Here is a 25,639-nt window from a genome sequence, read left to right on the forward strand (position 1 = left end):
TCCTATTGGCTGTGATAATATCACGTGGGTTATCAAACGAAAATATTTATTTACCTTAGATTGCAAACAGTATATTTACCACTTTCCGCATATTTGCTTCTCAAGAAAGTTGTAAGCTCCCTCGCACTGGTATTATCTGTAATTCATCCAGGGATTCCGTGAAACAAAAATTCGGAAGAATTTTTTTAGTGTCATGTATTCCGTGAGACAAAATTCGGAAGAATTTTCTAATATCACGCAAATCGCAAAACTAAACAACTGAAATAATTAAATATTTTTATTAATGTTTAATTTTTAGTAATATTTATTCTAAATATTAATTTTATTAATATTTATATTAAAATTTTTTTTGTATTTTTACTGTTATCTAAATTTACACGGAATAGATCTGCTTTAATGAGTACAATAATAACAAAGAAATTATCCCCCTCCACAAAAAGTACCTGCAACATTGATATAGAGTGGCACCTCGGTATATATCATTAATTCGTTCCAGTCCCAGCGACCTATACCAAACGAACTTTTTCAATAAGAAATATAGGGAAAATAAACAATATCCCCTTCCGTTTGTTTTTCTTAACCATATTTAATCCCGAAATGATTCTTTCAGTTCAAATCTGGCAGCACTTGCGCCGCTTTTACCCACAATTCTTTCCAAACATTCTTATTTATAAACTTTGTTGATGTAGAAATGAAGCTTACGATGAAAGTTCTTGCGAGTATATTTTTAATTGCTTTTCTCTCTCTTTTATATATTTCAGTGTACTATTATATTAGTCTTAATGAATTTGGAAACAATAATATTAATTTTTTATTTATTAAACATCATATGAATATACAAAAATGTAATAAATTACAAATAAGCTGCTAATATGTGTTCTATTCTAATTATATTATACTTAAATTAGGGCAATGAAATTATATCATTATTTCCTGATGGTTATTTAAAAATTTTTATAGTACTTATATTACTTGTCAAATTACAGAAGATAAAATACCATATGTAATATCGAATTAAGTTTCCCATCGCTTTTATTTTGTTTAGTAGTAGGTAACCAGAGAATGCTTGTGCTTGTTTTTCATCGCAAAAAGTTACATCGATTTTGCACTATTTACGTTGAAATGAACAAGTCATAATCACTAGATATGTTTACAAAATACAGAGATAAATATGTGAATCTTCAATTCAGATGTATCATAAAATGTTTCAAATTTATCATAACCAAATTCGATAGCAGTGTAAAATGATTTTTTGATGCTTAGGAATAAGGGATGCGAGAAATCAGCAAATATTTAGGGTCACTCATTTTGTTAATTATAAAATCTTACTTGTTGAAGCAGCCACTGCGTTTAGTCATTAAAATTTAGCAAACTTAATGACAGAATATGTAACATAATAAATTTCAAATGTCTACAGAAGCGATAGCAAATTATCTATTCTTATAGCTTATTCTTATAAAAAGTTACATAAAAAAAATTGAACCCTGAATTTCCATGCCTAAAAAATTTAAATTATCAAAGATATCATTATGAAACAACATGTGTTACAACTAATAATCAATTTAATCTATTTAAACTATTTTGCTTCTGTTTCGGTAAGGTTACTAAATTGTTGACTTCTCCTTTGTTGCTAATATCAATTTTTTACAATCTCAAAAGTCATAACTAACGACTTATCATTTTGCGTTTACCTAAAAGATAAAAGTACTTCCTTATTATAACGGCCGCCAAGACTGAATCGCTAATCAATCGAGATATCTCGACACGTGTTCTTATACCTCGTTAATGTTACAATTGGGTCGATAAACGATTAAATTTTGGGAGCCGCTATAATAAAGAAGTAAAACTATAAGTAACTCTGATTTACATATATATATCTCAAACTATGAATTCCCAGGTTCAATGAAACTAAATATATGAAAATGGTTTTGAATTCACAGATGTACTTAAGTTCAATGAATGGAAATTCTTTCAATGCGCTATTCGTTTAGGAAAGTACAAATGCAGAGTGGTTATAATTAAAGTTCCTCTTTCAAATGGTCATAAAACGAACACTACTGGACCAAATGTTATCAAACTTGGTAATCGTGTAAAGAAGGTCACGGGAATTTATTTTCCGCGAAAAAACAAAAAGTTCAAAAACTCACCACCAGGCGGAATGGCGCTGTATGCAATATTGTTAAACGAAATAAGGGTCGGAATCTAACTTAACCTTTTGTTACATGGGTTTAACATATTGTATTCCCTTAAGAAACACTGACCTAAACAAAATTACCATTTAAAGGCGATAAAAGCCGAGTGTAACGGAGAAATCCGTCCGTGAAAACAACAAGTTAGCGATTAGAAAATAAGAGATCGCTAATCACTCGCAAAAGTGTGCGCATTCCGAAAATCGTTTTCTTACAGATCGCTTAATTTGTGATTTTTGAAGCCTAAATTCAGCTCTAAGACCTGAATATGTCGGTTTAAAACGCTTTTAATCGTTAAAACGAAACTATTTGTTGGGTGAGGCAAAACCGCAATGGCTTGTAATTGGCTTACGGCAGGTAGAAGCAAATGATTTACGCAAATAATCTAACAATTTGGCGTAATTGAAAGATGCGATACACCGACATGTCCTAAGCGATACACCGACACGTATCGCCTAAGAGCTGGAAGTTGAGAATGCAATAATACGATTTAATTGGTAGACGCCACATTGAATATGTTTTGTAACACGTGTCAGAAAAGATTAAACACATTTTAAACCGATGTCTTCATATCTTGTTTCGTTTAACAATATCGCATACAGCGCCATTCCTTCCCTGGTGGTGAGTTTTTGAACTTTTCGTTTGTTCGCGGAAAATAAATTCCTATGACCTCCTTTTACAAGATTATCAAGTTTGATAACGTTTGGTCCAGTAGGTTTTAGTTTTATGACTATTTCAAAGTGGAACTTTAATCATAACCACCCTGTAGATTGGTTGAGGATGGTTTATGATTATGATGATAATGAATTTAATATATTTAAATTATTTCACTTCTGTTTCGATAGGGGTACTAAATTGGTGACTATTCCTTTGTCGCCAATATAAATTTTTTACGCTCTTTGCTAAAATATAAATAACTCTAAATTTTATATATATCTTAAACTATGGTTCCCAGGTTCAGTGAAACTAAATATATGAACAGTTAATTCACAGAAGTACTCAAATTCAATTAGTTCGCTTAGGAAAGTTTTGATGTATTGGTTGTGGATGGATAATAATCATGGTTTATTACTTTAAAACAGGAACTTACGTCATTTTCCGTCTCCCTGCTAGCCTCATAATTTTGGGAACCACAATGGTACTAGGGTATTATTCTGGCCAAGTAGCGTAAATTTTGGACGACCACTTCCTTTAGAATTTCTTACTAATGACTGGAGATTGGCAACCATTGCTAAAATTTCTGCCATTGCTAAAATTTCAGGGATCGACGGGATAATATGTAAGTACCATGACAGCTGCACAGATGGTTTGAATAACCTGATTTTTCCTCCACATTCCATTTTCGTTTAGTATGTTTCGCTTCAGGAAAAGCGCGCCAGTGGAGGCCAGTTCAGGAAAGCGCGCTAATGGAGACTATTCAACTATAGTCTCAGATGAAGTGGAGAAAATCGTATGCAGTGATAACGGCACGCGTTACGATGGCAACCGAGAGATTCGCAACAGCCTTGAAGTGCCTAATCTAAAGAAACATACTAAAGTCACACAGCGCTATACATCTGAAAAACAGCTTCACGGTGTTCGTGATATCTATAGTGAAAAAATGCCATCAGACCCAATAAAAAAAATTATTTTGAAAAATTTTAAGAATGCATTGAATAAAAAAGTTCACATCTGCTCTACTTATCCTGTGCAGTGATGTTTACTGTGTCGCGTATAATTCCCTTAACTGATTACTTCGTTGACCCCTTGATACGCAATGACATTCGGAAGAAGTCATTGATCTTATGTGCCATTGTAGAATTTGACTTCTACGAGACTTCAAGAACTGTCTTCGGTGAACGCCGCGCAGTATATTAAGCAATGTACATTTAAAAATAAAACGTTCCGTTTCTAAGCTTGCACATGAATGTCCAAATTAAACGGTATTCTTCGGACGCATATTTTATTTGTATGTCAAGGATTGTGAGTTCTTGAATTGTAATAATTAAGCAATCGCTAATTTTTAAACGGAATGTTGTTATTTGTTTAAATTTTAATTACACTAATTGTATTAAATTTTACACTGAATATTTAAAATTGTGAATTGAATGTCAACATTTACTTTTAAATTTTATTCCATCTTTATATTATTGTACAATTTTTAATGTATAGTTATTTTATAGTTTTCAAAGTCCTTTCCCACATATTAGGCTATCTCGCTGGAATCACTTTTGTCAAATTAACATGGTTTGGTTGTAATAAAAGTTCTCTTAAATAAAACAGAGTGAATGCAGTTGTTTAATACTTTTATCGAGTGCAATAATTTGTATTTTTCACTGTTAAATTTCTCACAGAATCTAACTGACGAAATGAAGAAGGAAAATTGTAACAATATCGGCTATCATGGTAAAAATAGCATCTCGTCACAGAAAAAAGAGTTTGAATTATTCCTCCAAAAGCAGTGCAAAATCTTGGCTGCAAAATATACATTCCTGACAGACAGACAAATCAAACAACGAGCTGTGTGTATGTGGAAGAAGATGAAATCAAACACTACTTCAGAATGCACAAAAAGGTACATAATGTATTTTCTCTACATTACACTTCTTGTAACAATTATAGCAGTGACAAGTAACCGTCGTTGTTTTTAACATATGTGCACCGAGCAATGAAAACATAAAACTGCATTTCTAATAAGATGTAGGTCTTCCTATCGCCTGATAAGATATAAATTCAAATAGATATTGAGACTATGACCACAACAGAAAACCCATAAACTAAGTGGTTGGGATGATGCTTTTATAACTATTTTTTTCAATTCGAATCAACAGAATACATATGTGTCTGCGAAACTGAAGAGCAATGAATACAAAGGAAATTTTTCGTCTTGTTATTGCAGCCACTTCTTAAAGATGTAGGTCTTCCTACATCTTTACATAAACAGTTTGAAAAAAACGACCTACATCACCTTGTAAATGTTCTTATTAAGGCATCATGAAAGTTATTTAAATCAAATAAATATTTTATTTTACCCTCTGAGAGGAAACGAAGCATAGTGAGAACTTCGAACCAAGTGTTAATTACTTTTGTCCACAATCTCAGATACCTAAATATATTTGCAAATTCAGAACAATTCTTTCATACTATATGGCGTTATATATAATACAGGATATACCTTGCTGTTTACATCAGAACACTACAAGGTTAAGATCGATTATATTCTTGTTACTGCTTGTAATTTTTATACTCAAATCATAATGCTAAATTATGCTACAGTTATAAACAATTTTGATACTTTCTGATTGTCCAAACCTCCGATTTCAACTTTCGATACAACTATTGTACCTTAGGAGTATTTTCGAATATACACATAATAATAGCCATTCCATGCATGCGCGTGCTGCACACGTGTTTAAGTGCACTCGCTTTATATTTAACCTTCAATTTGCTAAACAAAATCCACCGGTTGCAAAAACTTAAATATCGACCATACAGAGTTTTGTAGCTCCTTACAAAATTTTTGTTTTTTATATAATGCTTGTTTTTGTTATTACTACAGCCAGAGTCGGCATTAGGGTTTTTGCCTTCCAGTGCAGTTTCCGTGTTTTCCTAAATTCTGCCGCCCGGTGCTTCTCACAATTCTCTAAGGCGCAATGAGTAGGCGATTTTTCGTGAGGAGACCGATAATCAGAAAGTGCAGTTTTAAAAAAGTTATTAGATTAAGTTGCAGTTACCCCCCCCCCCAAAAAAAAAAAAAAAATTGCAGTTTGCAATATTTTTATGATAGTAGTTGACAATATCAAACTTTGCATCTTTTTATACGTGAAATAGTCACCGCTAAATGGTAACCGACAACGGTCTAAAAATTATATTTCGATTCCTCTTCAGAACCAGTGCACTACGCTTTTATCTTTTAATTACCGTCAAGGGCTGTAAGGGAATGGAAAGGCATAAGACTGTTATAAAAATAAAGATCATAATTAGCAAAGAAAGGCGATATATGCTGAATACTTTATGCATATCAATCACAACTTTGATGCTTGGCGTTCAATTACTATTTCCGGATACTATTCCGTTAGAGCGACATCAGTTAAAAATAAAGTAAAAAATGAGAAGGAAACAATGCTAAAACAACAAGCTAAATATCGCGGCTCGAGATTTCTAGTTCTAATTTGAGATATCATTACTCGTTATTTTTTGCCATATTTCGGCATTTTTTTAGTACGATGGATTACACAATTTCAGTGGCGTAGCTAGGGTGAGGCAAGGGGGGATATGTGTCCCCGGGCGCAGCATCCAAGGGGCGCCAAATTGAGGCTACGAAATTTTTTAATGAAATATTTTCCATTCTTGGCACACAGAAAGGGGCGCAAATTCTTCAGTTGTTCCCGGGCGCTGGAAACTCTGGCTACGCCCCTGCACAATTTGGCAATTACCTAATGACCGAAAGGCTGTCATAAGATTCTTTCAGGACAAAGAAATAATTTATGGCAATAGACTTTGTTCTCAAAATCATCCGCTGAAGTTAACTTTTGACTCAAACAAAGCTTCTATGTTGTGTACATTCTTGCTGTGGGAAAAAAAGGATTGAGAACCAAAACATGGTTTGAAGAATCGCGTCTTTCTTTCCTCAATGCCATTTATTTTATCTGTCTGTGGTATCAAGAATTGACATCGATTGCATTTTGATAATCAGCCATTAATACGACAATATATTGGAACAGCTACTTTAAAGTCTCTTTACGAAAAATATATATATTGGACGTCTTCTTCCGGAACAATAAGTATTCGGGGTTTGTGACGCGAAAGCAACGCTGATGGCAGTATTATATTTTCGGACTGCTGGAAAAGGATGTAAAAAAGTGGAATTAAAAAATGCTGGATATGAACATTTCCCTGTGAATCACATTTAATTTTATAAACCCTGAAACTGGATGCCATACCCAAACTCTGGGGCAGTGCTAAATGGAGAAATAAATGTCAGGGGGTGGGGGGGGGAACTGCTCGCCACAATTTACAGTCGTATTTGATAGAATTTATGTGGCGTCGGTTACATTCAAAAACTGAAAATTTTTCTGCAATGTTGAGTGATATTTCAAATTTTATGTCATCTGTTTAGATTGAATTTCGTTTTGTTTTGTTATTTTTTATTTCTGTGTAGAGTATTTCAGATTAAAAAATAAAAAGAAAAATTTACTTTCTTTAAGAATTTTAAAAAATATATATATTTACTTTTTACAAAACTAATTTCTTTTTAGTTTTTTAAACTCTATTATTATTTCACTAATTTTATACTCGGCAACAAATGGTGGCAGAAAAAAAGCGGTCCATTTTAACTGACGCCGCTCAAACGGAATAATACTTATTTCCGAAGCACGGATTTGCAAAATGCAAAGGCGTTTTAAATATTTTAGCTGGCCCGTGTAACTTTAAAATAAAAATGTTTTAATATCGGTTGTTTAATTTTGTAGGGTAAAGGAAAATACGAAATACAAAGACAAATCTTTTGAAAAAACAACAAGAAAATCTAAAACGGCTTTTCACAGCAAGAAATCTCCTAATAAATCACCACAGCTTCCAAAGCACAGAGCGTTAGTTCCTCTACAAATAGATGTTGTATCTGCTCCGAAGAAGAGCGTCTTAAAGAGGTGAGTAAAGAATCTTGCATATCCATTATGATTCTAAATGCTTAGTACACAAATTTAATACTTTTTGGGAAAGTCAGCAGTTAAGTAGATAAAATATATAATTAATTGTTAAATGACTGAAACAAACTGACTTTATACATCATAGTAAGGTAAATGAACCGCATGAAAAGCAGTAAGAATTGAAAAATAAACTTTGCCCAACAAAATCACATCACATTGCCAACAGTGCTCAAAGTCATATTTGATATAAAAGTGTAATCCATAATCGCAACAGAAATAGCATTTTTTTCAAGTGTTTATCTACCATTTCTTAATTTTACCTAAAGTATATCATTTTCTATTAAACACACTTTTTAGCATTAAAAGTTGGTACTACTGCGTTTTGAGGACCGTAAAAAATCGCCAAACTATTGTTGATGCCAGTGCTGCCAAAAATAATTGCGGCAACCCTAACGCAAGAAAGGAAATATAATAGTAAATAACTAAGATTATTGTTTTAATTTAGATGAAAGGTTAATTTCATATAATACTTTTTTATTATTATAATTTATATAAAAAAGGCTAAACATAACTGAATGGAAGTAGTAATAATAATGAATAAGAGTAGATAACTATTTCAGATTATTATAATTTATATAAAAAAAGACTTAACATAACTGAATGGATTCCTGCATCGCTATTTCGCTACCGAGTTATCGCTAAAGCATAATTTCATCTCGTTGGTTGTTCAAACATAATTTTCTATAATGAAAGATGCCTTTTCTTTGAAAAAATTCTATTGCAGACTTTTCGATATGGGCAACTGCCAAATTGTTAAATCCGTAGGATATAAAAAAAAAAAAAAAAAAAAAAAAAAAAAAAAAGATTTAATAATTAAACTAGTATTTCAATGACGTCTTAAGATATATAGAACTATGTAAACGTACGCAATTTGAAATCAGCGCGTACGCTAGATTTGGCGCGCATGCTTTTGCGCATGCATTTTCGCTGCAATTTTTTTTACGGTCCTCAAAACGGAATAGTACCTAAAAGTTTTATTCTACTTAAATATACAGTCTACTTTTAAATATCCCCCTCCCCCTTAGTCAGGTTTTAATTTCTTTCTAACACGTGTAGAGTTTCCTCTTAATAAGATCTCTTATTCCTTATATTTCTAATTTTCATAACTTACGCATCTAAAAATGTTATGTAGAGACACCATGATTAAGGCATCTCTTTCCCATTTTACTCTCAAAGTACACCAAAGCAATTTTGTTTCAATTTGCTAAAATTCTGGATTCTGCCTTTGTTCTGTCCTTCAGCAATGTCAAACTACGTGAGCTCCAAGCAATATTTATGTAGGTGAATCTCCGTATATCTGTCAGTCTGATGCCATGATCAGCGAGTTCAAATTAAAACTTATGATTCTCATCTGTACATTTGACTCAGGACAGTTATTTGACATAAATTACAGATACAATTTAGTTCAACTTGCAGTGCATAATATCTCATAATGCCAAAATGGCCCTCCGTAACTGCAGAGCAAGAGACGTTGGATTCGTACTTTGAGTATTTCTGTGCATGCGGTTTCGTTTAATTGTCAGAACTCATTTGCTGTAGGCTCAAGTTTGTAACTATTGGAGCTATCGTGCAGCAGTGGATTACACGTGTTCATTGGCGACACAGCCTGTGAATACAAAAGCCAACATAGAAGTGGAGGCCATACACAAACTTTTAGATTTTCTGATAGTGCACTATCCTTTGGTAATTGGTTGCAGGCAGGCCTCTAAAAAAGGCCTACTGTACACTTTAGAAATCTAATGGTAGCTATTCAACGCTTAGAAACCGTCTGAAGTAGAATATAATAATATCCTGTAGCGTCTGGCAAAGCCAGATATAGATGAGACCATCGTTGTGCGAAGAACAGAAGAGGGCGATACCAATCTAAAAGATCTTAAGATCTTTTAGATTGATTTTTGACTTGACATCTGCAGATCTGAAAAACCAATCAACAACCAACGGACAACAAACCAATCATCCTTCTATTCACAATATTCTAGCCGCAGACTAGCACTTGCAGCCGCAGACTGTTGCGCATGTCAAAGGCAATGGATGAAACAGGCGCTTTGCAAAAATTCTCTTATGCTGCAAATGACACCGAACTTGTACACGTGAAAACTGATTATAGTGAAACACAGTTTTCTGGCTCGGAAACGCGAACTTGGAAATCTATGAGCACAAGGCATCTGTACTCACGTTCCGTGCCACGAATGAGCAACTCGGATCCACCTCGTTAGTGAATTTTCCCCTCCTCCATTTTCGCACCATTTTGTTAGCTTTTCGCACAGTTTCTGGGAGGGAAAGCCAAAGTTTCGATATGCCACAGGTTTTCCGCAGTCAACGCCGGAAATCTGATATAGCTGCTATACTGTTTGAAGAAGCGTAACTTAAATCGTCTGCTGTAAGAAACAGCAGCGTAGATCGTAATGATGCATCACTTTTCAGCACAGGAGAATTAAATTGAAGTCTTTAATTGCAGTGCTCCAGGACCCTCGATAAAATAGAATTTTAAAATAAAACGGACAGCATCGCCATTTGGAAGACTTTGATATTCTCTGGCCTTGGCATGATCAAAGTATAAGGATTCTGAAATATGTATAGCATCTAATTATTTTTCTAAGAACCAGGAACTAACCACATATTACAAAATATAACTTGAAATTTCAGGGAACGTGCCCAGCTTTCTGTTTTCTTCACTTACCCGTTCCAGAACGCATTATTGGCACCTGTGATTTATGTGTATTGCAATGCCAATCACTTACATATTCTCCAGTGCAAATATAGGGTTGACCAGATTCTTCATTTATAGTGCAATTTTAATAGCCAACAGATTCAATAAAAAATTTTGAATTTGTATTAATTTATCAAATATCCATTTTCAGCATTTTAGCTTTGGAAGTTTATTTTTCGATATAAAATGTCTAAAGAATTTATTCCAAATATATTCCTCCCACAAATAATAGATGGCATTAGAAATGGACATTTTTCCTTTTTTTCAAAATTTTAATTTAATTTTATAAAAGATGAAACACAGTAATGAACACACGGAAAAAAATTAATTTAAACACTTTGCAAGTTTTACTTCAGGTAACTGTACGCCGAGATTGTAAATTATTTTAAGTTTAATAAAAATAAGACATTATTAAAGCATTGACCACAACTGACTTTATTCGCAATAGTATTATATTTTTTAAAATTTGACAAAGTATATTAGCAAGCTCATACTCACTCTGAAATCCATTTCTGTTTAATCTATAACATTTTCTCAAAAATATATTTAAATTCAGCTGCTCTGAATTTTTAAAAAAATATTTGCGATTTGTCACATTTACTACATAAATGAATGGTGCTTATAGTATTATAAAGCAACCACTTTGGAGCAGTCTAATGATTTTCAGATATGAAAAGATAAAAGTTACTTATCAGGTGCAAGTTGGTGGTTTTCGCGCATTGTTTTTAGAAAGATTCCCAAACTATCGATATTTATCGTACGTCGTTAAACATTATCAACATATGAAAAAAAAAAAAAAAAAAAAAAAAAAAAATTAGCAATTTAAATACAAATTTCAATTATTAAATAAGGATTATGTGATACATTAAAAAATAAAATACTTACTTTCTTCTCCCGGAGTATACAGTGATCGGTTTCCGCTTAAAAAAAATTAGAGATTTACAGAGACTTGGCTTCTTGCAGCCCTCGGCAACAGGCGCTATCTAGGAAAGGCATTTCCTCATTGCTCCCTTTAGAACATTTTAAACACAATTCTGCATTTCTGCGTAAATTTTGTTACCGCAGATTCTTCCACTGCTGGCAAAATCTATAGGCTCATGTTTTAAAACTTAGGTTTAAAGCAAAAAATATCATGATTTGCTTATAAAAATTGTTGGAATAAAAAAAAAAAAAGTATATGGAAATGGCGGCATTGCTTGACTGAAGGATTATTATGAGGATGGGCGTCCTAATGTTTATGCGCATGGTTGCCAGAGCCCAGCACATTCTGAAAATTTGGCAACTTCTACTAAGGTTGTTGTGTTGATATGCGAGTTTCAAATGGATTTATAGAAATAAATTATTCAATGAAAACTTTCTATTGGCCAATTTAATAATACTAATAAGAAATCCTGGTATAAAATACAAAGAATATACTGCATTCATCTATCTGTATAGTAATGGCTGAGTTGAAGTATTATAAATCTATAATTAAACGATTTTAAAATGAAATATTTCTGTGGGGTATTTTCTATACCTTTTTAAATTCCAGTGGCCTTTAGATAAGTAGAATTTCATACTTACAATTTTTAGGAAAGCCATTTGCTATGTGTTGAATCCTTTGCTTTCATAACAATTTTCTAGTTTATTAAAATAATGATTTAAAAATATCATAATTAGTTAATTAACTTATTTAATGCACTAAATCTTAAGTATAGATTCTTAGATTTTTACATCTACTTTTTATCAATAAAACCTGGTCTAAATTTAAATAAAAAAATTTTTAAAAGAAGACATATAAATAATTTTATCAGTTAATGGTTTGTGATAAAAGAATGTTTTCTACATATGGCCATATAAATAAAATGCATATACATAGGCATTAGCATTATAATCCTTAAAAATATGTAAATTGTAAAGATAACATGTTATATGCATAACATCAAATTTCCAAGTTCAGCTACCTGCATGATGCAGCAAAAAATCACTATCATATTATTTAAAAAGTTACATGATATATATCTATAATAATGATAACATCATGATGTTCAAGTAAAATTTCTAATCACTGAAGGAGCGCAAAAGTTATATTTATGAATTTCTATGTTTAAAATTGTTATACTTTTTATACATTTCATATAAATTTATATTATGACAGGAATTTAAACAAAACAATATATCAAATGGATATAAATCATGAATAATTTAAAAAATTAACATAATTTTTCAAGCTCTTAAATTTTAAAACAAAATTTTATTTTTGAAGTATTTTAAATTTTATAATATTTATTATTTCAACATTATTATCAGCATTCTTCATACTTTTTAGGAGTTACGAAAGAAATAATGATAAACGGCGTGTGAGCTTTAATAGTCAGCCAGAGGTGCAATACTGTACAGAAAGTGATGAAAGCACAGTTAATATTGCTCAAATAGGTATGATGAACACTGCAACATATAAGAAAAATTCTGTGTCAAAAATGGAAGAAAAATTTGATATTCTACTAAATGAAAAATGCACTTGGAGTTACAGAAAACCGAAAGGAACAAATATAATCACATCTGCAAGGAAAAAAATTACTAATGGTAACATTACACAAATACAAGCTGCAGTAATAACCACCACAAAGAAAAATAGGAATACCACAGCAGATAATGAAAACAATTTGCCAAGTTCACCAAGTGAAATCTCAGATACCCAAAGTGAAAAGAGATTAAAAATTGAATATAAAAATATTCATAGAGTTAAACAAAATGGAGATGAAAAGAAACAAGAAACAACACCAGAAAAATATCAACTCTCAAACAATGAGTTATCAGCTATTTCACTCAGAAAAAATCATAAGCGTGAAAACAAGCAGACGAGTTCACAAACCAAAGAAGACAAAGCAACACGTAGAAATCTGAGATGTTCGAAACAAATAAATTATAAAGAGTTCACATCATCTAATGATTCAGACGGTAGTAGTGAAGATAAAATGATTTTACAAACAAGATATTCTGTTATTAATATGAATGTTTGCCCCTTAAATTCCACTGACATGGACAAAAATAACTTTTCAAAATCAGATAAATTATATGATAATGTGAAAGCTGAAATTCCTTTGCATACAAATGAAGAAATGCTTCCACAGGATGATCAAACAACAATTAATGAAAATATTGATGTAAAAGTTGTCAAATGTTTTGATAATAAGAAAAAATCGACAAAATTTTCCATGAATATACTTCCTACATGTGAAAAATCACAAGATAATGGATCTATAATAGTAGATTCTTTAAGTGTAGAAGCATCAAGTCCTAATTGTCAATCAGGAAGTGACAGTGATCAGAAAGCTGGTAGACACAAAGTAACAACAGTTTTAGATCAGAAACAAAACCTGAAACTCAAACAGCATAAAGATGAAGAGTTTGATCCTCAACTACAGTTGGAAATTTTTCAGCGATGTCAGAATATCAGTGCAGAAATTCAATCAGTTTGTGAAGAGCTTGAAATGCCACAAGATTACACTGAATATGAAATTACAAATAATATTCTCCCTGATAAAGAAACTGATTATAATGAAAATACTGAACAAATACAAAATAATTTATCTAATGGTACACAGACACATCCAATAGCTGCCAAAAGTGAAACTGATCCAAATAATACATACGATATTCCAAATAGCAGTTTACTTGATGAAGAATATTTAAACAATTTTTTTAACAGCAATTTCGAAGTTGATAAATATGTAAATAAGAAATGCAATTTAAATCACTCAGTTTCATCAGAAAAGCAGCAAGAAAATCGTTCATTCTACATAGAGAAACAACATAAAATAAATACAAAAAATAACACTTCTCATTATTTAAAAAATTCAAGAAACAGAACTCAGCCTCAATGTGAAAATGTAACCAAAGATAGTAAAAAAATTAAGAAATTCATAAAAGGAAAAAAAATAAATATACAGGTTAAATATCCTGAAGAATCTGAAATAATATCAAGCTTATCTATAGAAGAAGGAAGTGATGTAGCATTACCTAATGAGAAATTAAACACCCAGAATAAACAAATACAAATTAAAACACAAAATGATGACTTTAAAACAGTCAATCACCCAGAAGATAAAGAAAATTCTGTTTTTGAAGAGAATGAACACAGTATCTCAAGTATCAGTTTCATTACAGAAACTCAGATAATTGTAAATCAAACCTATAAAAGCACTCCTGGTCAAGACTATAGCAAAAAGGAAGACACTTTTACTCAGCCTAATAATTTGGAAATGGCAGAAAAAATTGTGATTCACAACATACGAAAGAAAGATAGAAATGAAGGAATTACTAAAAACCCCCAAAATAAACTTTATGAAGAACTTGAATTTAAAAGTAATGGAGAAAATTGTGATGTTTTAGTAGAAAATTTTGAAAGTCCATTATCATATAAAAGTGAGAATAAAGATGAACACCTGAAATATCAGAAAAAGAATAAAATAAATCAACATGGCAGTATTTCTAAAATGCAAGAAAAATCACCCATAACTAAAGTGAGAAAGAGAATTAAGGAGAAAACCAGCAGAAATCCTTATAATAAACATCACGAAGAAAGTGAAAGTGCACCTGGAAATACTGAGGAAAATATTGATCTTTTATTGGAAGATATTGAAAATTCATTCTTGCATGAAAATCATGAAGAAAACATGCAACAAGAACAGCAGTCTAAGAGAAAAAGTTTGAGAAACAGAAACAGAATTGAGCAAAAAATCTGTAAAAGTCCTTATAATAAACATAATGAAAAAACTGAAAGAACTCATCGAAATGCTGAAGAAAATGACGATTTTTTATTAGAAGAGCTAGATTCACTGTTATATGAAAATGATGAAGAAAATATGCTCATAAAGCAATCTAAAAGTATAAATCTGAGAACAAGAAAAAGAATTATGGAAAAAAACAGCAGTAGCCCTTATTGTAACGAAGATACTGAAAATATATATGGAAATGTTGAAGAAGATGACAGCTTTTTGTTGGATGAACTTGAAAGTTATTTGCAGCACGAAAGTGATGAAGAAAACAGACATCTGGTAAAGCAATCTAGAAGGAAAAATTTAAAAAGCCCCACATATAAAAATGATCATCAATATAATGGAGATTTATCACCTCTAAATTTCTACCACGAGGTATCTGATAATGATAGTAACTTTCAAGATGACTTACTTTTTGATTTTGATATTAATTATCAATTAGAATACGAAAATATGACAAAATTTACAAACAATAAAACAATCATACCGAAACAAAAATATATTAGTAAGAAAAAGACAGCAAATAATGCAATGCATAACTGGCTGAATATAAGCAAAGATAATAACAATAACTTCAAACTCATTGACAATAAAATAAATGAAAAGCCAAAAACTTGGGAAAGCCTTGAAGAAAAGTTATTATCTTCTTCAGGTGTTATGTCTGACACTACAAGTTACAATGAATCAAAATTAAAGCATACTGAAACTGAATTACATGACCATGGCTATAACACACAGAGAAATATTGGAAACAGAAATTTATCAAGAAATAAATCGGAGCCAAATTTATTTACAAACATATTGAATGACAAGCAATTCACTCAAGATAAGGTAGCGGATATAACTAAATGCACTACATTTGAGAACAATAATACAGAATCTAGAAAATCAAAATTGAAAAGCAACAACATTTTGAAGAAAGCTATGAAAGCTATGGACAGGAGTGTTGTACTTTACCAAGAGAAAGTAAGTTATTTATATAACTAATGTATAATTGTTGACACATTTGTAGATTTCTTTAAAAATGCTACAGTTCTTCATGAGACATGTTCAAAAGGTAGTTGTCTCTCAAAAGGAATACTTCTTATGCTATAAGAAACTTAGTCTATACATTCATATACAAGGTGTGACACACACACACAAAACAAAACAAAAAAGACTCGTCCAATAAATCATTGTACTTACAGAATCAGTTCTCCGTGACATTATTACCTTCAAAGTAGTTCCCTTCAGCATTTACACAATTCTGCATTCGGTGCTGATAATGGTTCTGAAACGATATCTTTAGAAGGCCCTTCAGGAGATTCTTTGATTTTGCCTGAACCTGTTCAGCTGAGGTAAAATGGGTTCCCTTTAAGTAAGAATTAACTTTAGGAAATAAAAAAAAAGTCACATGGAGCCAAATCAGGTGAATAAGGAGGCTGCTCTATCACAGTAATGTTTTTGCTGGTCATAATCTGCTTGACAGATACGGCTGTGTGAGCGGGTGCACTGTCCTGGTGCAACAGCCATCCATCACTCCAGAACAGTAGCCTTTTTTTTCCCCCTAATTTTTTCACGAAGACTTTTTAGTACCTAAATGCAGTAGTATTGATTAACAGTCTGACCACTGGGAACCCATTCAATCATGATAAACACGCATCATCTTTTACACTGTCCTTTTTCCTGAAAACTGCTTATGCCATTCAAACACACATGCATGAGATAAAGTTTCATCTCTCAGTTAGCATTTGAAATGTTTGATGTCACCAAAACAGTAGTTGCCAACTCCATTCTGTTTTCAAGCTATATACTTAGTCTCTTTTTTTTTTTTTTTTTTTTTGTGTGTGTGTGTGTCACACCTTGTATGATTAGAAGCATGAAAAAAAAAATCCAATCACTCATTTTTACTAAAATAAAACCATTATCCTGTATATATATATAAGTTAGGTAATTGTAATAAATTGCCTAATACTTGTGCTAAAGATTCAAAGTAATAAAATAATTATTTATTTGCTACAAGATTATTTAATATATTATCTCCTTTTAAAAAGTAGTTAGAATTCTAAGGTAAAAACTCATTTTAGCATTTAATTTTTTCTTCAGAGTCTCAGTTCAATTAATGCTAACCCTTACTAGTTTTATCCTTTCCCCCTAGGATTGCTTTATATCTTCTTATCCATATCATTAACCCCTGAGTGGCACAGTTTTTAGATTGCATAAAAAAGTTTCTATTGAAATACATAATTAATATAAGAGTAATATGAAGTATTTGGTACCAGAATAATTTACAGCATTCAGAATTCATAATTTAATTATTTTCTTATTATAAATAATGATTTTAATACTTTATTTTGCAGATAAAATCTCCTCAACTAAACAAATGGTCAAAAAATAAAGATTTTTCAATCAATACTTTCTCTGAAAGCCATGATAACAATACAGTATTACAAATACAATCATCTATGCTACTTGCAGTCGAAGGATCAAAAATGCTGAAACAAACAAGCGATTTAAAAAAAAATTATACAAAACAAAATCCTCAGACAGGTTTTGAAACGAAATGGCCTTTACCACCAGCAAGAAAATCTAACAGGACACATTCGATAAAAGTTAGAGAAGAAAGTGAGATAAAGAATATGGATTTTAAATTAGACAACAAGTATACCAAAGGCAAAGATAACAGTATTCTGGATACAACAGAATTTAATGTCTCAAAATATTCCTCTCCGAAAAGAAGAAACTCACATAAAAATAGATATCATAAAGACAAGTATCTCGCTAAGAGAAAATGTGCTGGAGATGTTATAACCACTGGGAAAGAAAACATTGTACAGGAAAAACAAAAGATAACAGATGAAATAATAAATTCTGTTCTTGAAGACATTGAATCTAAAGTAACATGTAATGAACCCTGTTCTACAGAAAGAGAGGAAAAAAATTACAACATAACAGTAGCAAAATGTGGCTTGAATCAACAAGGAAAAAATAAACAAAAGACATTCAAGAAGTATGTAAATGAAATCAGCAAGCAAATAAAAACTACAAAAGAAAATAATACAGGAAATGATGATAATTTAACTGAAAATGCATCGTTTCATGGTTCACCTCAAATAAAAAGTAATTTAGATACAAATATTTCAAATCACGAAAGTGATTCAATATACAGGAAAATTCCTAACTTAATGGAAAATGAACACAGTTTGCCATTTGAAAGAAAAAGCATTTCAGACACAGTTGATAAGAATTATGAACACACATCTTCTTCTATTACACAGTTTGAATTCAAGAAACCACATACCGAAACATTTTTTAAAACCAAAACGTCAGCTGTAAAAGAAGATATAAACACTGCTTCACAAAAATATTTCCAGAAAACTACTAGTGCAACAACAAATGAAAAATCAAGTAATAATAAAGGCTATTCACAAATTCAAAGCAAACATTGTAAATCAGTTAACAAAAAATTGTGCAGTCCTGAAGAAAATGCAAATCATGATAAAATCCCTGAAATGTATAACCAACACAGAACAAATTTACAAGACAATTTGACTATTCAAGAGCAAATTGAAACTGAAGAATCAAATGAAAAACAAATCTTAAATAAACCAAAAACAAATAGTGCAGAAAATAAAACAATGGTAAATATGAATGGAACAGAAATAAATAGGAGTGAACAAAAATTTTCATCTTTCTCACATCTTAAAAGAAATGCATCAAATAAAACTACTCCATTTCTTAAGAAAATATTCAATAAATTTGAGTTCATGAAAAGAGATAAGAATGATAATGGATTAAAAACCCACAGAGGTAACAAAAATATGTCAAAAGCAAGCAGAAAATACAAAGCATATTTGAAGAAGCTTTTTAAAAGTGGTCAATGTATTATAGGTACTAACTGTCATGAGAATAAAAATAAAATAAGACTTACTTCAGAAACAAAAGATCAGACTGTTTTAAAACAAGACAATGCTATTACAAATGAAACTGCAACTAGCATGAACTACAAAAACAAGTTAATTGCAGATCATGAAATATTTTCAGTTTCTTCTGATTCAAGCACATTCACATCATCTGATGATAATGTAAGTTATGCAGGTTCCTGTTTAAAATTTAACTTTTAAGTATTTTATGTTTAATCTTCTTAATTAGCACGAAACTACTTTTTTATTACTATTTACTCTATTTCCTTAATTTATTATTATGTTTCAAATCTTTTCATTATTTAAGTGACATAAGAAAATTTTAATCTTATGATGAATTTTAAAATATAAATATTTCTGTTATTTTAAATCCTTTCCTGATGATAATGAGTTTTGTGATATTAAGGACATACACTAAGGAAGTTCCTATATTCAATTATTAATACATGATTTTTGTAATAAGCACTTTATAAAAATTTAAAGAAAAGTTTTACTTCTGTAGAAGAATTAAGAGTAATTATTACTGAAGGTAATCAACTAAACTAGGTGAAATTTGATTACTATAATTTTCAAAAATATCCAATTCTTGCAGCATTAAGCTAGCTTACTTTTTAAATTTAGTGAACACTCTTGAACCATCTTCAAAGATCACATCTGTACCACTTTAACTGATGTTTCTTTAATGAAGGAGCTCAGATATTTTAAGTACATAATAATTGCAGTCTACTCTCATGCAATGTGAGTTGTTTTTTTGCACTGTATATTTTTCAATAGAATTAATAAATTGGCAACTTGGATTTCTTGTCAATGTTGGTAAATGAAAATGGTCTTGCTGTCCTCATTTGCTTCTGGCTAACAGAGGAATATCAAAAATTATTATTGAAATACTCAATTTTTTAAAAATAAACATTAATATGTTGAATATTTAAATAATTATGTTATTTCAATGCAAATACTTTCATCTATAAAGATAAATGCAATTTCTGCAGCTTACAGAATTTCATATCCTTGCCAACAGAAAAATCTAAGTCTTTAAATGAAACACATAGGGTATACATTAAATAGAAAAGTTAAATAGTAGAAAATGAAAAATTGTACCTATGTACTATAATATCAATTTATACATAATTATTTTTTAACTTATTTAGTACAAATCCTACAATATTAAAAATAACAATTTTATTATTTAGAAATGAATAAAAATATAGAATTAGTATTACTGAAGTTATTTCATTTAATTTAAGAACATCATAGTTAAATTAAATCCATGCACCTCATTTTGCAAATTTGAAACTTTTGTACTTCTTTTATTGTTTAATAAAATGCATCTATATGCAGACCTTTTTTGTATAAGGTATTTATCCTGCCTTCTTAGCATGGTTTTGTAGTGTAGTGGTTGGCGCGCTAGGCACGTATTCGAGTCCTGGCGAGGTCGTTGCTCATTTTTCATCTCTCCTGCTTTCTAAATAACCTAATGACTCTACAATTGTAATAAGTATGAATATCTATTATATCAAAGAACTGCTATATAAACATACACATACCAAACAACCCAAACACTATAATCACTCTTCTAATACTGTATTGCTCCATTTCTGGCACACATAACAGTTTCAACCCATCATAGCATGGACTCTTATAAGTTCTTGCTAAGTGTCTGGAAGAAGACTGCATCAGATTTACAAGCATACTTTATATAATTTCAGCATATAATAAGAAGATGGTTGCAAAATCTGAGCTCGTGCTCCATGAAATTCCAAATGTGTTCAATAGGATTAATATCTGCTGAGTTAGGAGGCAATAGCTCATGTTACAGTTGGATACATCATGTTATACTAACTACTGCACACAATTCTGGAGTTGTGATGAGAAAACCTATTTAGCTGAAAGAAACAACTTTTGGAGCCATGAAAGAGTTTAATTGGTCAGTAGTTTGTTCATATAATCTCCAGTCATGACAAAGAATTCCGTTGCAGGTACTCTATGACAACATACCTTAGAGTATTAACATAGACACATAAAAATCATCTGCTGCAAAATCTCATGTTTAAGTGAGTCCAGAAAACAGTGTATAGAATTGTAACTGATACAGCACTGAATTCAGCTATCAATTAAGTCATTGGTAGTTGTTTTTTTGCCTTCACAAAGTAGGATACCCACAACAATTGATCAGGACTTGATGTCTAATATCTCAGCATCAACTACTGATTTCACTCTTCACTTTTTTAGTGTTCCAAGCGCTCAGGCCATTATCAAAGTTGCATAACTCAGCAGCCTTCCCATTATTTGCAAATGCAATCAACAAAATAAAGCCTCTAAATTCCTAAAAATTGTTAATTAACATTCCCACACTGTTATGAGCCATTTACATAATTTCAGTGAGCATATTCTTACAGTATAGAAATGAAATAATGTTTTGGTTGACCCGTGTGTGTGTGTGTATATATATATATAATGTTGTATGATCTTAAATTCATTTAGTGCAAAAACAAGGTACTACTACTTGCACAATTGCAGCAAAGTAAGTTAATAATAATTTATTTACTAAAAAATATTGATTAATTGTTTATATTATCTCATAACTTCAATTATAGTAGGATTATCTTAAAAGAGTGAATGCATACTAGTAAGTTATATTTTGAAGTAACTTGAAAGTAAAATGTTAAAAATGTTTTAACGGGGACTGAAATTAATTCATGAATAACAAAATTTGGATTGTGAAAGGAATAAATTAAAGGCAAGAATTAAATTAAATGCATGTAATCATTGTCATTGATCGGAAATTAGTTGACGTTTCATGGGGAACAAACCAACTCCAGTTCAATGAACAATAATTAATAAATAAATACGAAAACTTCAAGCTATAAAAAAATTGGAGATTTTCATGCTAGATAGGGATGCTATTTCAAAATTCACAAATTTATTTAAAATAATTTTTCAATACACAATTTGGAATATTAAGCTAATTATAACAATTTTGATATACATTAATATTTAACTTCTATTTTAAATTTTAATTTATGGTTTTTGACTAATTTAATTAATCGTTTTCTTAAAATTTTATACTAATGAAAACCCGAGTAGGGAAGAAATCAAAGTCCTTTTGTGTATGATGGAAACAACAATTAAAATGTGGATAAATTTAGTAGATTATATACAGATTTAAAGCAAAATTAAACATAATCTATTTAAAAGCTAGTTAATTCTTCATAAAATGCTCTAAAAAATCTCTTACTTCAGAATGAATAAAAATTAGTTACAAGAATTGCATGGAAGATCACTAAAGAAAAGAAAAGGAATCTGCACAATTTAAATTTCATTATGAGATCAAATGCTGTGTTGCCTTAGCCTTGTCATCAAAACTTCTTTTTAGTATTTACTTTTTCTTCAGCTCTTGGTGAACACTGATTCTTCTAGTGTTGATGAAATGTTAGAAATTTCCCACTTTTAGCAAGATAATTGGCAGCTTTGATATATGCATATATACCCACACAAGGTGTTTAAAAAAGATTGAACTTTTAAACATCTTTACCTGGCTAAATATCTCTGGAATGTTTAATCATTCAAATTTCAGAAATAAGCCAAATACTTTAGATGTTAAGAGCTTTCATCAGGTAATAGTTATTATATGAAATTACATGTAGGCCTTTTGGGGAAAAGTGACATAAGAAGGTTTTATAGATGAAATAGTCAATCAACAAAACTTTCTCATTTGACAAAAAATACCTCAGCAGGATTAGCTCCAAGAATAGGCAAAATAAACAGCCACCTAGCGCACAGAATTTTGGAAGGTGGCAGTTTGGTTATTATTAATATGTTTAATTTTTACAAATTGTGAATTAGGATACTGTGCCTATATCAGAGATATTCTTCTCTGACGGTGTCTGTACATAAACATTACTATGTACAGACAGCTAAGACAGCTATTTATATCCCTTTTCAAAATGTCAATTTCTAAATGATACTTTAACATCTGAAAAGTACTAACAATTTTTTCAGAGTGAGTTTCGCACATTAAAATTGGTTTAGTTTCCATAAGATCTTTGGTAAATTAAGAAACTTCTTACTAATGAAATTCTTTGTAATGGGCATGCATGAAAAGCTATAATAATATGAAAGTATACCTTATTCATTTCTTTCAGTGGAATCATGGGTTTATCACAACTGCAAAAGATGTACTTAATTATGCAATCTATTCAAAAACACTATTTAAACTCACTTACAGGTCCCTCACAAATTTATATTGGTCATTTTTTATGGCTATAAATTAAATGGAATAATATACATTAATTGCTTTTAATATTATGGTCAAGCACACAATATCGTTGTCAGAAGAACTGCTTTTTATAGAAAATTGTAGATAGAGAATTTATTCAGACAGTTCATTACAGTACTATATATACCAGAGGAGGGATAACTTTGTGGAAAACTTTTCCATGGAAAATTGGCTCTCATTTATATGACATAGATGAAACATTGAAGCCCTTAAACTATAACACATATAAATTATTGATATATTAGCATTATTATAACACATATAGTTACTGATATATATACATAACTAGAATTCCTCCCAAGATGAAGATGTACATGAAACTTCAAGACCTAAGACTCTTGAGACAGATTCTTTACAAAAATAAACCTGGCACTGATAATGTGCCAGCCTGTTTACAGATAGAATAAACAAAAATTCAGGGAAGTGGGTATACCCGAATTCTAAAAATACTGCCCTGTATGGATCCCAGAAAGCCACAAATTTCAATGGTTGTATGTGATTTCCGGAACAAGTCCCTCCTCATGAGATCCAGGGTGACAAACAAACATCTGATTCCTGCCCTGAAAATTGCTAGTGCAAGTAGCAGGTCCCCAGGCATCCAAAAGCGCTTGTTGCAGGAAAACGTTGATGGACCTCAGAAAAGAAACAATAGGTATCATTCCACTATCAAAATTTCCTTACGTTCCTTCTAATTTTTAAAGAACTACGCTATTAGATAAGATCTTATGTAGTAACTACTTTTTTAAACACATCGTTATGTGTAAAAATGACTTTTTGTCCTTGCAGCCTGCTGTATTGTACACTAGGCAACTATTTGGTCCACTTAGATACTGACGTCTGATGTACATATAGGTAGGTACACATTCAGTAGAAAACTATTTGACTATTACAAATATCTAAAACAGCCACAGATGATGAGGAATCAAAATAGTCTTCAGCATTCATAATAAATTATGAGTAGTAGATAAACATTTAATTCACCATACAATTTTCACACAAAATATTTAATTAGAGTCATCAAATTCTTTTCTATATATCTATAATCAGTAAAAGTGAGTAAATAAAGTTATAACTTGATAAACAGCAAAAGTAAATGTTTTAGTAAATTTAAGTTCTATAAGTTAAATACAAAAGATGATTAGATTCAGATTATATATGCAGTTTGCACTAACATATAAAAATCAAATATAACTTTATTTTCAGATGCAGATAACACCAGGATCTGGAGTTCTTTGCGATTTCTTTGACAAAGAGTAATGTACAGTTTTTAGTTGAGATTACTATATGTTTACTTTTGATAAAGTGCATCATGATTTCATTGAACTGAACATATTTTTCAAGATAAAAAGTATTTATTATACATAGCTATGTATACGAAGAAAAATATTTACATCTGTATATAAGGACAACTTTTTTAAACTTATACAAAAACTGAAGTCCAGGTACATTATTGGCAGTTATTTCTTTGATGAAGTAAATCCAGAAAAACCCATTATTGCTGCCATATCTGAATCAACTTCTCCATCAAAAGCCTCAATTGCTTTCCGTTTTTTCTCTTTTCTTTTTTCTCTTCTATATTCTTTTAATTTTTCCTCCTGAAAAATGAAGGTAGGATATTCATTCAACTGTAATTTTATACATATTCTAATCAAATATTCCTAAGTTGTATAATAAATTTTATAAGCTGAGAAATTATGAATTTTTTCAGATATTAAAACATATAATTTTTCTCTATATGCATTTTAGAAATAATAATTATTACCAAATCATAATTTCTTACATAATTTTACATGAAAATAATGATACATGTTGTTCATTGTAAGGGCAAATACTTGTATAAATTTATTCCCTCCCCCAAAAAAAGGCATTTATTTCTTTTTCTTTTTAAACATAATTCAGAACTGAAAACAATTTAAAAATCTCAGCAAAAATAATTACTATTGTCCAAAATTTAAGCTTTCATGACATTTAAGTACTCGTGAAATCTCAAATTAAGTAGATTATTACAACAATATCTATAAAAAATAAATACATTGTTTTTTAGAGAACAAATTTTACCAAATATGCATCAATTGAATTATTTCATCATATATACATTACTAAAGAATTTTATAC

At 30.6% G+C, this 25,639-nt stretch overlaps 2 protein-coding genes across 4 annotated transcripts in view; one reads left to right on the forward strand and one right to left on the reverse strand.

The window, feature by feature from the left end:
* Nucleotides 1-643: 643 nt before the first annotated feature.
* Nucleotides 644-25,053, forward strand: LOC118191721 (uncharacterized). The gene is made up of 6 exons (XM_035362554.2): nt 644-719; nt 4,523-4,743; nt 7,640-7,816; nt 12,895-16,312; nt 17,686-19,410; nt 24,728-25,053. The coding sequence occupies exons 2-6, from the start codon at nt 4,538-4,540 to the stop codon at nt 24,779-24,781; spliced, it is 5,580 nt and encodes a 1,859-aa protein (XP_035218445.1). The 5' UTR covers nt 644-719; nt 4,523-4,537; the 3' UTR covers nt 24,782-25,053.
* LOC118191724 (zinc finger matrin-type protein 2) overlaps nt 24,857-25,639 on the reverse strand; it is a 29,997-nt gene continuing 29,214 nt past the window's right edge. For all 3 annotated transcript variants that reach the window (XM_035362556.2, XM_085825946.1, XM_035362557.2), the window contains exon 7: nt 24,857-25,119. In XM_035362556.2, coding sequence (XP_035218447.1) covers nt 24,982-25,119 — 138 coding nt within the window. In that variant the 3' untranslated portion in view covers nt 24,857-24,981. The remainder of the gene's footprint in view (nt 25,120-25,639) is intronic.

Source organism: Stegodyphus dumicola, chromosome 10 (assembly GCF_044657685.1).
Source record: "Stegodyphus dumicola isolate Sdum_Otavi_A_Nest chromosome 10, ASM4465768v1".
NCBI lineage: Eukaryota > Metazoa > Arthropoda > Arachnida > Araneae > Eresidae > Stegodyphus > Stegodyphus dumicola.

Bases quoted from the DNA above. Each gene is read 5' to 3' on its own strand.
- LOC118191721 (XM_035362554.2), top strand. From the start codon at position 4,538: ATGAAGAAGGAAAATTGTAACAATATCGGCTATCATGGTAAAAATAGC. The intron at 4,744-7,639 runs GTACATAATGTA...TTAATTTTGTAG, and splicing joins ACTTCAGAATGCACAAAAAG to GGTAAAGGAAAATACGAAAT. The intron at 7,817-12,894 runs GTGAGTAAAGAA...CATACTTTTTAG, and splicing joins AAGAAGAGCGTCTTAAAGAG to GAGTTACGAAAGAAATAATG.